This window comes from Fimicolochytrium jonesii (assembly GCF_025526975.1).
Source record: "Fimicolochytrium jonesii strain JEL569 chromosome Unknown EV422scaffold_8, whole genome shotgun sequence".
NCBI classification, from domain to species: domain Eukaryota; kingdom Fungi; phylum Chytridiomycota; class Chytridiomycetes; order Spizellomycetales; family Powellomycetaceae; genus Fimicolochytrium; species Fimicolochytrium jonesii.
In genome coordinates, this window is record NW_026515675.1 from 228,995 (window position 1) to 243,637 (window position 14,643).

The 14,643-nt window shown below is 53.8% G+C and overlaps 4 protein-coding genes across 4 annotated transcripts; 3 read left to right on the plus strand and 1 right to left on the minus strand.

Annotated features, from left to right (window-relative positions):
• Nucleotides 1-1,818: 1,818 nt before the first annotated feature.
• On the minus strand, nt 1,819-4,357 carry EV422DRAFT_525342 (uncharacterized protein). Its single transcript, XM_053070045.1, has 5 exons — nt 4,001-4,357; nt 2,953-3,921; nt 2,592-2,886; nt 2,180-2,529; nt 1,819-2,101 (listed from the first exon to the last, which is right to left on the minus strand). Exons 1-5 carry the CDS (start codon nt 4,274-4,276, stop codon nt 2,060-2,062), a joined length of 1,932 nt encoding a protein of 643 aa, XP_052926426.1. The 5' UTR covers nt 4,277-4,357; the 3' UTR covers nt 1,819-2,059.
• A 278-nt stretch (nt 4,358-4,635) lies between these two features.
• On the plus strand, nt 4,636-7,228 carry EV422DRAFT_413751 (uncharacterized protein). Its single transcript, XM_053067048.1, has 2 exons — nt 4,636-4,725; nt 4,848-7,228. Exon 2 carries the CDS (start codon nt 4,931-4,933, stop codon nt 7,049-7,051), a length of 2,121 nt encoding a protein of 706 aa, XP_052926427.1. The 5' UTR covers nt 4,636-4,725; nt 4,848-4,930; the 3' UTR covers nt 7,052-7,228.
• A 2,641-nt stretch (nt 7,229-9,869) lies between these two features.
• Nucleotides 9,870-12,344, plus strand: EV422DRAFT_495023 (uncharacterized protein; the record flags this gene model as incomplete). Its single annotated transcript, XM_053067788.1, has 3 exons — nt 9,870-10,723; nt 10,805-11,329; nt 11,588-12,344. 3 exons carry the CDS (start codon nt 9,870-9,872, stop codon nt 12,342-12,344), a joined length of 2,136 nt encoding a protein of 711 aa, XP_052926428.1.
• A 150-nt stretch (nt 12,345-12,494) lies between these two features.
• Nucleotides 12,495-13,265, plus strand: EV422DRAFT_413823 (uncharacterized protein). The gene is made up of 3 exons (XM_053067050.1): nt 12,495-12,723; nt 12,966-13,057; nt 13,148-13,265. The coding sequence occupies exons 1-2, from the start codon at nt 12,533-12,535 to the stop codon at nt 13,024-13,026; spliced, it is 252 nt and encodes an 83-aa protein (XP_052926429.1). The 5' UTR covers nt 12,495-12,532; the 3' UTR covers nt 13,027-13,057; nt 13,148-13,265.
• Nucleotides 13,266-14,643: the final 1,378 nt, after the last annotated feature.

Genomic DNA, 14,643 nt, shown 5'->3' on the forward strand with positions numbered 1-14,643 from the left:
CTCGCAACAGAACCGTCGCCGTCCTTCCTTCCCACCATACCCATGCCGGGCCAATCTACCCTATTTATCTGCACTTTACAAGTTCACTCACCGATGTCGCCGTCTCCGTCTCGGCTTGGCGCGCACCAAGTCCTCCGACTCTACCGCCGGCGAGCGCCGAACTGGCGGCATCAGAAGGGACCGCCGTGAAAGCTGTTCGTTTCTTTTGGGGCTCCTCGCCTGGCAGTCGTTCTTCGATGACTCTCTTGCTCATCAGAGGGTGCGCAACCGTGTGCCTTTGCGCAGACCGGGGGAAAGAAGGTTCACTGAACGACCGTCTGAAATGTGGTTCTCCGTGACAGTCGAGAGCCTTTTCGAACTACAGTGTCCAGCCTCTGCAACAGCTTGAAGTGCGAGTTGCTGGAAAGACCTTTGTGGAGTTGACAATTGTGGAGTGCGCAATGCTCGTAAAGCGACGTCAAACCGAAATGACGCCTCTCCACAACTTCCCACCACGCGAAGTTACGCGAAGTGTTTTGGTCTTTCCCTTTGCAACCAAAGGTCCCATTCGACCCATTTCGAAGGGGAAAATTGGCACGCTGACATCCATTCACTCTGATACAAGTCAATGCAGTCTACGGATGACGCCTTTGCTCACTCGGAAGAGCATCCGGCTGGTGTGGCTTACCATCGATACTTGCTCTGACTGCACGGCGGAAGATCTGAATTTCGAATTACAGCACATATGGACTAGCCAGCCACTCGAAACGGGGCCAAAATGCGTCATTACGTTTAGCCAGCGTTTGAACTCCGACGCGCGTGTCCCATAGCCAGCAACATTTGTGCTCCCCCTGCAACCAAAACTACTCGCCGCAACCACAGAGGTATTAGAGAAGGTATGGACCAGCCTCTTGATTGTACAATAGTCGCTGTATAGGCGGGAGGTAACTTCGTAATCAGAGGTCTGCACAAGGAGAGGAACCTGCGCGTTCGCTATGGGCTTCCAGTTCAGGTGGTGGGTCAACTATTGCTCTACAGCATGGGGCTATCATATTAAGTCTTAGGAAGGGAAGTGGCGTGATACTCCCGTCAGGAGCTTAACACCTGCAACTTGCGGTCAGCATAATTTGGATGAGGGAGGTAGGAGGATTGTTTTTATACGCGCCTTGAGTAGAGATTACCCAAGCCGCGGAGATATAACAAAGTTCAAACTCCGACCGCCGAAGCGAAATAACGTAACCGAGTTCGCAGCAGGTTCAGACTCCCTTTTCTCGGCTTCATGGATAAGCATATCCGAACATTTCAAGAATCCGAAGCGCGTAAGGGCGACGCCCATCGGAGGTAAGCACGTGTTGGCACCAACTTTGCTCTGATTGGTAAGAGCTGGGCATCTGCCAGTTGCCGAATGGCGGGCCAGATTCAGCCACGCGGGAGCGACATATGGGTTTTGAAACTTTCCTACATGATAGCGACTGGTCGGATGGCGAAATGCAAGAAGTGCACTATCGGACATCGCCCCGCTAGTCGGTGCATTGTGGCCTCCAGCGCCATCCGCATGCTCGGAAGAGCTCTACTCGGACGGGGCGAGGCGGGCCCAAGTGGGACTGACTGCTGTATGGTGTTGTAGGCAAAGTGTGGAAGCTTACCTACTGGACCAGTCCACAACAATAAGGTAAACCTTTACACTCGCAGGTGGAGCCCTGAAACCCGAGGGGAAAAACAACAAGGTTACGCGTAAAAACGCGTGGCAACAGCTTACTTAAGCGTTGAAACGGGACAAGGAATGGACCAAGACGAGGACGAGAACGTGGACGACGAAACAAGAACAAGCATAAGAAAGCTTCATTACATACTGCGTTATAAAAATATGATGGGGTGGGGTCGGCCAGAGACGTGCTCCGGGGAAGTATGCCTAGTGGAAGCTACTCCTGTGGGGGAAATTCTACCTATCTATGTGCGTGTGTGTTCTTCTGTGTACGGGATGGAGCAGGAAGAGAAGACAAGTTTCACCTCCATGGGTGTGGTGCTCGAGTCTCGCGAGGGAGTTACGCCAAAGTGTGGTAACTCTCCTTTTCCCCGTTTAGCGGGTGGTCTTCTTCTTCTTGACCATGTCAGCGAGTTCCTATGAAAGTGTATAAATGTCAGCTTACTGAGACGAGGATGTGGAAAATGAGGAAAATCACAAAGCCCAGCTGCGTACCTTAACTCTCTGCTTAATGTCCTTCTTGGTCTTTCCAGGAATCTCCTCAGCGATCCGCTCCCATCGCTCGTTAGGCGTTTCCCTGAACTGGGCAGCGGGGTACTTGCGCATAGCCTGCTCGAGAGCGATCTGTTGGTCAGTGCTCCAGGAGGCGTTGGCGGGGGCCATCATGGTGGGAGAAGCGGGCGCGGCGGCGGCGGTTCCGTTGACGGCGGGCTTCGCGGCGGCGGGCTTGGCTGCTGGCTTGGCGGGAGTCTCGTCGACCTTCTCGGAGGGCTGCTCCTTAATCTCGACCTTTGCGACGGGCTTCTTTACGGCCTGTTGCAATTTTTGACGGTCAGCGGCTTGGGCTAGAGGGGTAGAGTGTGTGAGCGCATATTTGCGAACCGACGTAAATCCATATGCCACTAACCTGTTTGAACCACCTTGGATTGGCCAATGGCTTCCTTGGGTGTACGTGCACGCTTGGCTTTCGCCTCGGCGTCCTCGTTTTCGTCACCACCGTGCTCGTTGATGTACTCGGCAATTTTCTCCCATCGGTCGATCGTTCCTCCAGGGAACATTTTCACGGCCTTGATTAGAGTGGCAGTTTCCTTCACGGCCCATGGGACCTTGGCGACTTTGCTCTCGTCCTCCTTCTTCACATCGGCTTGGGCAGACTTTGCCTCGCCTTGTTGGTTCTCTTTTGCCTCAACGACGTGCAGGTGCTGAAAACATAAAGAAGGTTAGAACCGTTTTCTTCTTTCCAATGGTACCAGATGAGCTGTCAATACCTCCTCATCCAAAACGAGCTCAAGGTCTTCCGCACCACCTGGCACGGCCGCCTCCAACTTAATACGGAACTGCTCAAGAGCAGCGGTGTCCAGATGCTCCAATACCTCATCCAACTTCTGAAGCTGGAATGCAACGGCTTCGGCGCTGGCACTCTCGGACAAGAAGTTGTTGTGGTCACGCATAATCCGCTTGATGGTCTTCTTCTCTTTGCGGATAGCGTTCTTCGCGGCCTCCTTCTCCTTCTTCTCGGCCTCCCGCCTCGCTTTGAATTCGGTCTCCTCCTTCTCCTTGGCAGCAGCCTCCTCCTCGGCCTTGCGTTTCGCTTGCTCCTCGGCAGCCTTTGCGGCAGCCTCTCTCTCCCTCTTCTTAGCGTCCTTCGCGTGCTTGTCATCCTCTCTGAACTTCTTGATACGAGGATCCGCAGCGAAGGCATTCTCCACCATCTTGTTGACCCTGGAGTTGTCAGCCTTTTTCCTCTTTGTACGCTCCGCCTTATTTTTCCTGTCCAACCACCGCTTCTCCTCACGACTTTCTACGCCATCCGTGTCCTCCTCGTCCAGGTTCTCGAACGTCCTCCACGAATCGAAGTTGAACCAGAAGTTGTAGAAGGCTTCGGTTTCGTCTCTGTCAGACTCCATGGTGCCAACGCCTGGCACAGGTTGTGTTTTCGAGAATCGGGCCTCCTTCTCGAAGACAGGGGCGTAGAGCTTGAAGAAATCACCCTTTGCTTTTGCGCTGGGAATGGAGTCATCGAACTTGGGGTCTACAGAGTCCCACTGCTTCCTCTTTGTTACGTCGCTCATAACTTCCCAAGCCTTCTGGATACATTTGAAGAAAGAGTCCGAACCGTCAGGGTTCTTGTCGGGGTGGTGCTTCAGGACCTTTCGGCGGTAAGCCTTCTTTATGTCATCCTCAGACGCCGCATATCGGTGCTTCGACAATCCCAAGACAGCGTAGTGGTCTTGTTCCTATTAGATTTTGCGAAGGGACATCGGCATAAGCAAATGTCTTTAAAGTCTTCCGAACTGACGAACGTGCAAATCATACCTTCCACTTCAACGGGTCGCTCTTCAACAACCTAGGAGTCTCAGGCTCGTCCTCCTCCATAGAGACGTCTCCATCATTGGCATCCTCCAAAGCCTGCTCGATGTTTTCGTCTTCCGACAGCGTCCTCTTGTGCCTGTGACGACGAGCAACAGCGAGGAATTGGCGACCAACGGGCTCGATAGCCTGCTCGTAGAAAGGCGAGAAGGCCGTGTGGACAACGGCTTCCTTGTTGGAGTCCCAGGACTTTGGCGGAGACGGCAGAGTGAGCACCGACATGTTTGCCAGACTGTTTTTCTCGTTGAGTGTAGTTTGTGAGAAAATCAAAGTCCGCTGGGGGTTGGAAAATTTCGACTCTGGGAAGAAGGCTGGATGGGAAAAAAAGAGAGAGGATCCAAAACAAGCGCGCCTCTCCGCTTTTATCTCACCCGTCATGTGACTTGCAGAGAATCTTATTGTTCTCTTTTGGCAAGGCCCGATTTTTGACACCCCTTCAATGGGTTTGCTCACGCGGCAATGAGCTGCCCAATATTCCCTCGCAAATATCCCCCCCCCCCCCCCCCCCCACCCCCCCCCCCCCAACAAGAGGACAACGCTGGAAGTGGAGCCAACTCACGACGCACAGCAAACCCCAAAGGCGTTCCGGCAAGAGAAGTCGCAAAGAGAACCCTCCTCTATTACGTCCTCGGCACGGAAGTCAACCGCTGGTGCCGTCTGGATTTTGACAGGTACAGTTCCGGTGTGACGGTCCCTTACTTCGAGAGGAAACGTTTTGCGAATAGGATTCTGGCTATTGCAAAGAATACTCTCAGATCACTAACAAAACCTGCCTGTCCTTTGTCATCAGCAGTAGGCTCTGAATTTGAAGTCAGGAAATTCCTCCTCCCTGAGACCCGTGAGAATAACACTTCGACAGTCAAATCAAACAGGAACATGAGTGCACAACAACCTCCAGCGGAGCCTTTGACCTGGGGGAAAGCCGCTCAAGCCGCCGCTCAAACAAGCTATCCAGCAGAACCTTTCCCAGGCGACATGAGCACTCGACCCTATTCGCCAACAACAGCCAACAGACCTATATTCGAATCCCGTGCGCCAGTCTCAAAGCCCAACGCCCAGTCTTCTAGCGGTTCAAGGCAACAGAGACCCACAGGTCTCGGTCCCCACCCCGCCGGCATGAAGAGCCAAACATTTTTCAAGCGACCTCCGGCCACAGCCCGAGCACCTCGCGCCAAGGTCGATATTGGTGCTGTGCCACCGATGGCGAAGGAAGTGCGTGAGGCCCTCGGATGGGGAGCCGTCACTCATGAAAAACCGGTGATGGCAGCGTGGCCTCCCTTGCCGAAAGATCATGTCGTCCCCAGCATCAAAACTCTCTGGGAAGAAGCTGTAGCTCAACCGGAACCTGTGCTTGGCGCGCATGGAAAGGTTGTCCCTGGCAGTGGAGGATTGCCGACGAAGGGCGGGACAAATGGCAAAACTGGAACGTTCGAAATCGGAGACTTCAGGCCAAAGACCACTTCGGTCCCGTTCCCGCCCGTCACCGCTCGTGCCCTTCGACCGAATACGACGGCGGTTTCTCGGATTGTTAACGGCAATGTTGCAATCAATGGGAAAGCGGCTACCAGTGGTGCTTCCCAACAGCCCGCTACTGGATCAAGGAATTCCTCTCCGTTACCGAACGCTCCAGCAAGGAAGGCCTCGCCGTCTCCCAACGATCGGCCACCCAAGCCCCCGTCTCCGCAACCGACGACAAGGCAGACCATTGCCACCGAGATCAAAACATCAGCAACTTCCTCGACAAAGCCCGTGTCCAACGGTGCCTCTCTGCAGCCAGCGACGAAGTCTTCCAGCACTGCCGATGTCAATGCATCTTCGAGACGCTTGGACGAAGCTTGGGGACCCAACGACTTCCATGCGGCCGCACCCATAAACCCTACGGTCACTCCCAAACCAAGGGAACCTGTCAAAATTACACCCGTGGACAACGAGGTGCCAGTCAAACTTGTACCGGTGACGGAAACAAAAGCTGATACCCTTCCTCAACAAAGCGGGAACAGCTCAAAAGCCAAGCTCGATACCCCGACGGTGACCGCCCAACCTACGGCCAGCGCGGCACCAGCAATACCAACCCCCAAGAAGCAACCAATGCCAGAAGTGGTCTATATCGAAGAAGACTGGGATCAAGACTGGCACGCGATCGATAATGAGCCGAAAACAGAAGTTGTGGAGCAGCGTGTGCCGACCCAGCCTGTGCCAACCGCGCCTGTGAAGCCTTCTTTCGATGGGGAGATTATTCGAGTGGGAAACGAGTTCTATGAGGAGGATCCTGGTGGGTTTGAGGTTCGAAGGCGGGTAAGAGCCGCGGCCCCCAAAGCGAAGGTCGAGGAGGCCGATGTAGGGGTCGACGAGGCTGTTGCGAAAATGGAAGGAGAAGAGGGGGAAAGGGAGCCTGGCGCTGTGGGGAACACTTCCAAGATGGCAGAAAATCCTTCGAAACCCACCGCCAAAATGTCCGCAAAAGATGAGAAGTTAGAGGAGCGGAAGTCAGGCGAGCAACAAGGCGAGAAATCCTCAGCCGTTCAAATCAACGAGGAGAAAGAAGCGGCAGGAACGGACGAACCAGCAAAAATCGCGACAAACGACTCGATAGGCATGCAAGCGACGGCGTCCGCGGCAGAAGGAGACGCACAAGCATCACTCTCCGCATGCGATCCCGCCACAGTCTCCTCCATCTCACGTTCAGCACCTGTCGCCCCAGATGCCGCCACCCACTCCTCAAAACCCACCAAACATAAATCCCTCATCCGATTCCGCCTCACCACCACCACCCCAGACCCCAGCGACCTCTCACGCCAGATACCGAAAGAGAACGTTTTCCGCGTGAAGTCGCTGGACGAGAAAATCGTCAAAGAACAGTTCGACGCGTTTTGTAGCGAGATTCAGGTCGATGAAGCAGATAAGGAGGGGAGCTGGGGGTTGCTGCTGAAGGCGCTGGAGGCGAAACGGGAGAAGATGGGGTGCGGCGTAGTGGCTGGAGCTTACCTGGGTATCTGAAAGAAGGCGGCGTATGGAGAGGACTTGGGAGCCCAACCTGTGGCGAATGAGCATCCCCTTCCTGAGAGCACCTTAACAGACCGAGTCATGGCGTACCATACCCAGTGTCATGTGTGATACAAAATATACCGAACCAGTTGCCATTCACGTTCATATGTCGCAGGTTCTCTGGCCAGACTTGCTTTTCTTCAGGGGAAGGTGCTACATACATATCTCTTGGGATCGTCGTTTGCGCGAACTGCCCGGCACTCTCTTGAGGGTGCGCTGTGTATCCGGACCTGAATTTCAATTCAACCGTGGCGAGAGTACGCTCCACTGCTGCTGATCAAGTTTCAAGTGTGCTGCCGAGTGGGATGCGTTGGTTTCCACTCCGCAAGTTGGTTGGTTTCCTGCGTCAGTCCCTCAAGGCAAACCTAGCCCACCACTTTCAGAGGGCACTTGACCCAGTGATGACAGGTCAGTGTCGCGGGTATTTCAGCAGAATCCGGTCATCGCCGTGGAGCTCTCATCAGCTTTCGAACGCCGCCTCTCTTTTCTGTTTTCCTTTTGCCATGCTTTTTTTTGTGTCCTGTAGTGATATTTTGAGGCCGCTTCCGCTTGATACATAATGGGCCGGTCACGGTGGCATCCAACGCGTTGAATTGCTTTGTCATCAGTAAATACTGTTACTACTGTACACATATAACGCGTGGTTGGTGGTCAAAGGTATATATACAATTTGCCATGATCACAGAAAGCACGCGAAATTTACAATATCCGAAATTTTTCTCCCAACGGGGGCTTCTGTGGATCGAAGCGACGTCGCATGCAGATATCGCTTTGATTTAGGCGGGCTAATCAAACCTGCTACAAGTGGGATGGGCTAGGTAATCAGAAGCAGCGGCTGGAGCAAAGTCTCGGATGACTCTCTGGCATGTTGGACTCGGAAATTCTTACTTTTTCCAAGATCTTATCGCGCGTTACTGTCAAAGGTATGCGATGGGCGTACCAGGTACGGGATCCATACCATGAAACTCGCAATAGCTGGTATATGGTACAGTAATACAACGACAATTTACAACAGCGACGCAAGGTATCGACGATCCTCCTCTCCCATGGTCCCTGCCACTTGGCGGTTGAAGAGTGAGAAGCGGAGGCGTCCCATTCCATGTTTTTCGTCCACATTTTGACCCCGATTTCTTTTTGTGCTCACCTGCCAATGGAGGGCGGGCTAATACCGTGGGAAGTCCACCATACGTACGAAATTTCCCTTACCGGACGCCTTTTAACTACCGCTACTACTGTCAAGCATTGGTACGCTGGTACGCCCATACGATTTGCACAAGTTATTGCAATTGCGTGCAACTTCAAGTTGGAGGATGATTTTCATCAGCGCTCCTGCTGTCAGTGCCATGTCAAGGTGTGTCCAAAAGGCACTCCCAAAGCCCCACCCTGACACAAGGCATTCGTGAGGTGTCTCTCAAACTTTCGCCCAAAGCTCAAATCCCAGTTCAGGTCATCAGTCTTCCAATTATTATTCGTCCTGTCTGTGTGCAGTGAGGAGTCAGGAGGAAAGCGACGTGAAGCGCGATATCCGCTGGGTCGAGCAACGGCGGCAACGACGACAACGACCACGGCGTACCAAGATAAACTGACAAAACCGAGCCGTCACGAGGTAGGGTCGTCCCGCGGGGGTTGCGGTCGCAAGAGTCAACGTTGCCTTCCCTGCTGCAGCATGGCCGGTAAAGATGTTCCTTTGAACTATCCGAATTCCCAAGGCAGCTCGTCGCCGTCAACAGAATCCTTCGCGCCCACGACGCAGGCGACAAATTCCCGAGCCAATTTTGGCGGCGTAAGACGGCTACTGCATACCCGCTCGTTCTCAGGCTTGGGCTACTCGCCTTCGTGTTCGGTTTCGGTTGAGGAAGAATTGGAGGGCCCACGCAAGTCCACCGACCAACACCTGTACGCTCAAAACGCTGAAGAGCATATAGAGGTTCACGAAACCGGTCTCTCCAGCCTCGACCCGGATTTTTCGTCGCCTCTGGAGTTCGAAATTTCCCCGGCGGAAACGTCGATGGACATATCTATGCCCTCTCCTTTGTGCACACAACCAGTGCTCGACGTGGCACCAATAATCGGAGCATGTGATGACGATATGGACCAACAATCAGGCAATCGAAGCTATGTACAAATGGACAAGAACTCGAGATCTGGCTACAGTCAGCTCGCTCCTCCGGATCCACTCGACGGTCAAGGTGAATCATCGTCCACCGGGACTCTGGCTCAACATTCCAACATGGACTCTCGACCATCATTATTACATTCGTCCCGGCCAGCAGATCGGCAATCAGACGAGAGCAGCATCCTCGCCCGTCGAGGGCGCATGGGAGCTGTCGTGTTTGGCCCATCCTACGAAAACTACTTTGCCAGCTTTCCCACGCCCATCGCAACTCCACTGGCCCCTACGCCGCCATCGACCCCGGCTTGTTCATTCGAAGGATCACCCGCGTCCAAGTTCGCTAGGCGATACGGTCAACCAGCGGAGGAGACGCTAGCGCTGCCGCTCATCGGCCGTTTGAAGAGCATTGCACAGAGCCAACAATCCGAAGACGACGATGAGCGACGCATCACCGACGCCGTAGCAGAGGCGGAGAGGCTTCTGTTCGGTGCGGACGGGGTGGATCAAGATTGGGAGGAAGCCGTCAGAATCCTGAAGCTGATTGTATTCGAGGAGAAAACGCACAGAGCGCTTTCACAAGCGACACTGTCGGCCATGTCGACGGCATCCGAGAATGCAGCGTCATCGGCGCACAAGAGTGGAGGCGGGAACGAAGCCATGCGGGAGGAGTTCGCGGAGGCGCCAAAACCATATTCATTCACGGTCCGGCCCGAGTTGTCGGCAGCGTTTGGACATGCGCAGGCGATATTGGCATTTTGTTACGAGTTCAGCATGGGTTGTCAACCTGACTATCCTCTATGCGAGGACTTGTATAAGAAGGCTGCTCTTCACGGGAGTGGGCTGGCCTGCACCCGGTTGTCCTTCTTGCGTCGGTATGGTCGGCCAAGCGTTAGAATCGACAGAGTAGAGGCCGAGGGTTGGAGTCGAAGAGTCAACGAAATCGGTCCGTCGGCCATACAATGGCTTGTCGAAGCCGCGCAGACGTACGAGATACCTTCTGCCAACTATGCGCTGGGACTTTGCTATCACGATGGTGTAGGGATGCCTAGGAGCCCGGAAATGGCCGTGCATTTCTACCGTAAGGCCGCTGCCGCGGAGCACCCAAGAGGACTTGGTATTTTGGGATACTGTTACGGAGACGGCTACGGTGTCGAGAAAGACGAAACTTTGGCCTTCGGGTACTACCTACGCGCGGCTCAAGTTGGGGAATCGGTCTCGATGTATAACGTCGCCCACGCTCTGGAAGAAGGTGTCGGCACTGAGCGCAATCTCGCCGAAGCTGTAAATTGGTACCGTAGGGCGGCAGCCCTTGGAAACTGTTTCGCCCAAAATGCTTTGGGATATTTATTCGAAGAAGGATTCGCCGGTTTGCCGAGAGACGAGGTTGCGGCCGTGCGGTGGTACGCGCTAGCAGCTCATCAGGGGTACCCCTGGGCCCAATGCAATTTGGGGTTTTGCTTGGTTAGCGGCATCGGTGTCGCTGCCCGGGACGAAGTCAGGGGCGCATACTGGTAAGCGTTCTCGCGCGCCGTCCGTCATGGAATCACCGTGCTTCGTTTTGAATCGACCTATGTTCCCTCGTCTTCCCTCAGGTATCACGCTGCCGCACGACAAGGCCATTCACGAGCTCAGCACAACCTCGGACACGCATACCTTTATGGCATCGGCGTTCGCCGTGACGAACACCGGGCCGTCGAATGGTTCCTACGAGCTGCACGAGCCAACAACCCTTTCGCCCTGCATTCACTTGGCTACTGCTTTCACCACGGAATCGCCGTTCCCACCGACGAGCGACGTGCATTAGCACTGTACAGACGTGCAGCGAAGCTCGGTCACCCGCCAGCCCAACTCTCATTAGGAAGATGCTATCTTGATGGTGTCGGCGTGTCAACCGGTGAGGACGACGAACCAGATACGGTGGCTCAGAATAATCGACGCGCATTCAAGTGGATACGACGGGCCGCCCTCGCTGGCGGCAACGACCTTGCCATGAACACATTAGCACATCTCTATGAGGCTGGGATCGGTGTCCGTGCTTCTTTCCGCAAAGCTATCACACATTACTGGAATTCGGCAAGAATGGGCAACTCGTGCGCTCTAGCGAACCTGTCTTTTATGTATCTAGAGAATCTGCACCTATTTCCTACGCCTTCGACTTCCGCAGCTGGCACTGCTATGGATCTGCCTTCAACATTGATACCCGCCACTACAGCGTCAGACGATGGTGGCAATCCATTAACCTATGCAACTACGACGCGCCGAAACCATAGACCACAAGCTCCGCAAGACACGAATTGCGATATAACCACTGAAGACCCGCCGAATTCGACGGAGACTGCCAATGAATCTAATGAACAACCGACCACCTTGCCGAGCACGCCTCTATTCCGTCCAACCCCACAACAGGTGCTCCATCTTGTACGCCTGGCGGCCAACGAGGGTCAACCGCGCGCACAAGAACGTCTCGGCGACCTCCTCTTCATGGGCAACCCGCGGCTGAACCTACCCAGAGACTACAGCGAAGCTGTGATGTGGTACGAGCTCTCCGCGATGGGCGGAAACATCACCGCAATGACAAAACTGGGCAACTGCCTCGAAGGAGGCATCGGCTGCGAGCGTGACGTTGACTCAGCAGTGGACTGGTTCGCCAAGGCCGCTGCGCTTGGCGACGCCGACGCCGCTCGATATCTGGCCCCTTTATTGGCACTGAGACCTTCAAGACGCAGAAGACGACGTATCAGACAATCCGCTGCCACCATCCCGGGCCAGGCGGACGGCGATTCCGTCATCGTCCTCTCGTCCTCTCCTTCAACGACATCGCCCCTGTCCTCATCCCTGCACCTCACCGGGCCATCCGGGCTTTCCATCACCATCCCCGCCATGCCTCTCACCCCTCCCTCCACGCCCGCGGAGGCCGATTCCGCCGCAGATGACGACGAATTAGGAGCCGAGTCCTACATCGAGGACGACGGCGCTGAAGACGATGACGACGACGACTATGAAGAGTATGAAGAATACGAGGAGTACGATGATGATGACTTCTATGATGATGACGATAGCATGGAGCCGTCCTCTGCGGCGTATACGAGGGGGTTCTCGATTGTGGCGGGGACTGTTGCCCCCGCGGCGTAGAGAAGATAGAGACGACTGGAGAGAGGTGGAGAAGAAATCGTTTTTGTAGCTAGTCTGTATTCTCGCGATGTTGTGCCGTTAGATTTCTGGTAGCGTAGAGGATATCCCCGCCCTGTCCCATGTCAGAGTCGCTGGCTTTCCATTCTATTGATTGCGTACATAAGCAACGTCAGTCTTTTCTGGAGAGGATGTTCGCACTGCTCGGAAGCCCCCTTCACTTCCTCCTGTACACATGTACATATGTGTTTGGACCAATAGAAGGCGACTCAAGTTGTCGTGATATCGAGCTGTCGGCATCATCAAATTCTGATATTCCTTGCTTCTTTCTTCACAACGACAATTCGTGCATTGTTATGGGTGGATGTGCATTTGTGACTATGTGAGTGTGTATGTGCGTATGTATTGAATGATGTTTTACAAATGTCCCTTGAGAAAGCTCGGGTGGCGGAGGGTACTGTCGGCGTAGTGTACGAGGAGCCGAAATACGAAAAAAAAAAAGTGAAGTTATGTGGATGAATAGGTCGAAAAATGGTCGAGCGGGCATTCAACGGGAAGGCAAGGGAAGGTGTCCAAAAAAATAGGCCGATCTCAGTATTTACTAACGTTTCAATCATGGCGCAGCTTCCACGGTTCTTTCGATCCCTATGGGCGGCATCGGGTCCACGCTTGTCGTAGCCGATGACGGTCTCCCTGTCGCATCGTCAGCATTTGCAGTGAGTTGATCCCCAGATGCAGCTACAATCATCCCCGATGCATTGAGAGTGATCTGCCGTGGTAATCTGGTGATTTTCACGTTTCGCAAGTTCAGTCCCATGCCGAGGTCGAGATCGGCGGGCTCGTCTTGAATTGAATATGTTCCAGCTACTGATGTTGTTGCTGACGATGTGGGAAGGGCTTGTGGATTGAGTTGGGCCAGGCGGGCTGTGTCCGCGGCGGTGAGTGGCTTGCTGGATTGTTTAAGTTTGCGCAAGTGTTTGATTTCGCTGTATAACGAACGCATCGTAGTAAGAAATCAGGTCATATATGAATCTTTCAGCGAGCAGAACACATACCCAAGCAATTGTCGGTTGACGTTGACGTTTCCAGCCGAGTCGATCCTAAACTTGACTTGGTTGGCATCGATCAGATTCTTCAGACGAGCAACCTTGCTTCGGAGTATGGTCTGTTGCGACCTGAACTCGCTGGCGACTTCTGGCGATACCGCATCCTTGGTCCTCCGTGGGGCGCTTGACCCCGATCCCGCTGTCATATCTAGTGTCGATCCACTGGCCGCCTCTGTCGATACTGGGGCCGAATATGTTTGCGCCAAACGTCTAACTGCGGCCGCTAGGACCGATGGATCCTGCAAGTGATTGGCAAGATCATACAGCTCGGTCCGGAACGTCTTGATCTTCGTCTCGTAATGGTGCGCCATACTATGCTCCGTTGCGTAATTTTCTTTCTCGGTTGTCAGTTTCGCCGATAATTTGTCGATGCGATGTTGGAACTTCTCTTTGTCATTGGATAGATGCTCGAGGGCCGTGTTGATGGACTGGATGTGCGTGCTCATGTCTTTGATATGCGTCTCGCGTGGTTCCACTTGCTCTTTCAGCTCTTTGATGCGGTAGTCAAGGACGAACTTGAACTTCTCGAGTTCTTGATTCTTTTTCTTTAGCTCGTAGACACGCCGCTCCTTTTCTTGGATGTGGGCATCGCGCTCGGCCATCTGAGATGGATCAGTTAACGTTGGACATTCGGAATTCTGTCGCGGAAGTTCAACTCACATCGCTCTTCAGCATATTGATCTCTCTCGTCAAATGCCCCAATGCTGTTTTCAATCTCTTCTCCTCACTCTGCATTCTCGTGCTCTCCGCTCGTGAAGCCTCAATGTCCTTCGTAAGGGTGTTGAACTTCTTGCGCATGATGCCGTTCTCGCCTTTGAGCCGAGCGCATTCTTCCCGTTCCATTTGGAGCCTCTTCTGGTAGCGTTGTTGTAGCCGGTCCAATTCCGTATCTAGATCTTCACTGACCTGCTTGTGCTCCTCTTCGTGCTCATTGTATTGGCGGCGTATTTCTGCTTGCACCTTTGAGACGGTATGCAGCGTTAGCAGGTGAATAACCCCGACCACTGCGTTTTCATGCCATACCTTGTCGATGTGTGTACTCTGACCCTCCAAACGTGCTTCCCATTCGCGCTGGGCATTTAGTAAATCCCCGTTGCATTGCGCCTGCATCTGTCTCAACGCATCCTGCCATCCGGCTTGAAGCGTGTTCGATTGTTTCTGGGCTTCTTGATACTTGTCGTACTCGGCCATCAGTT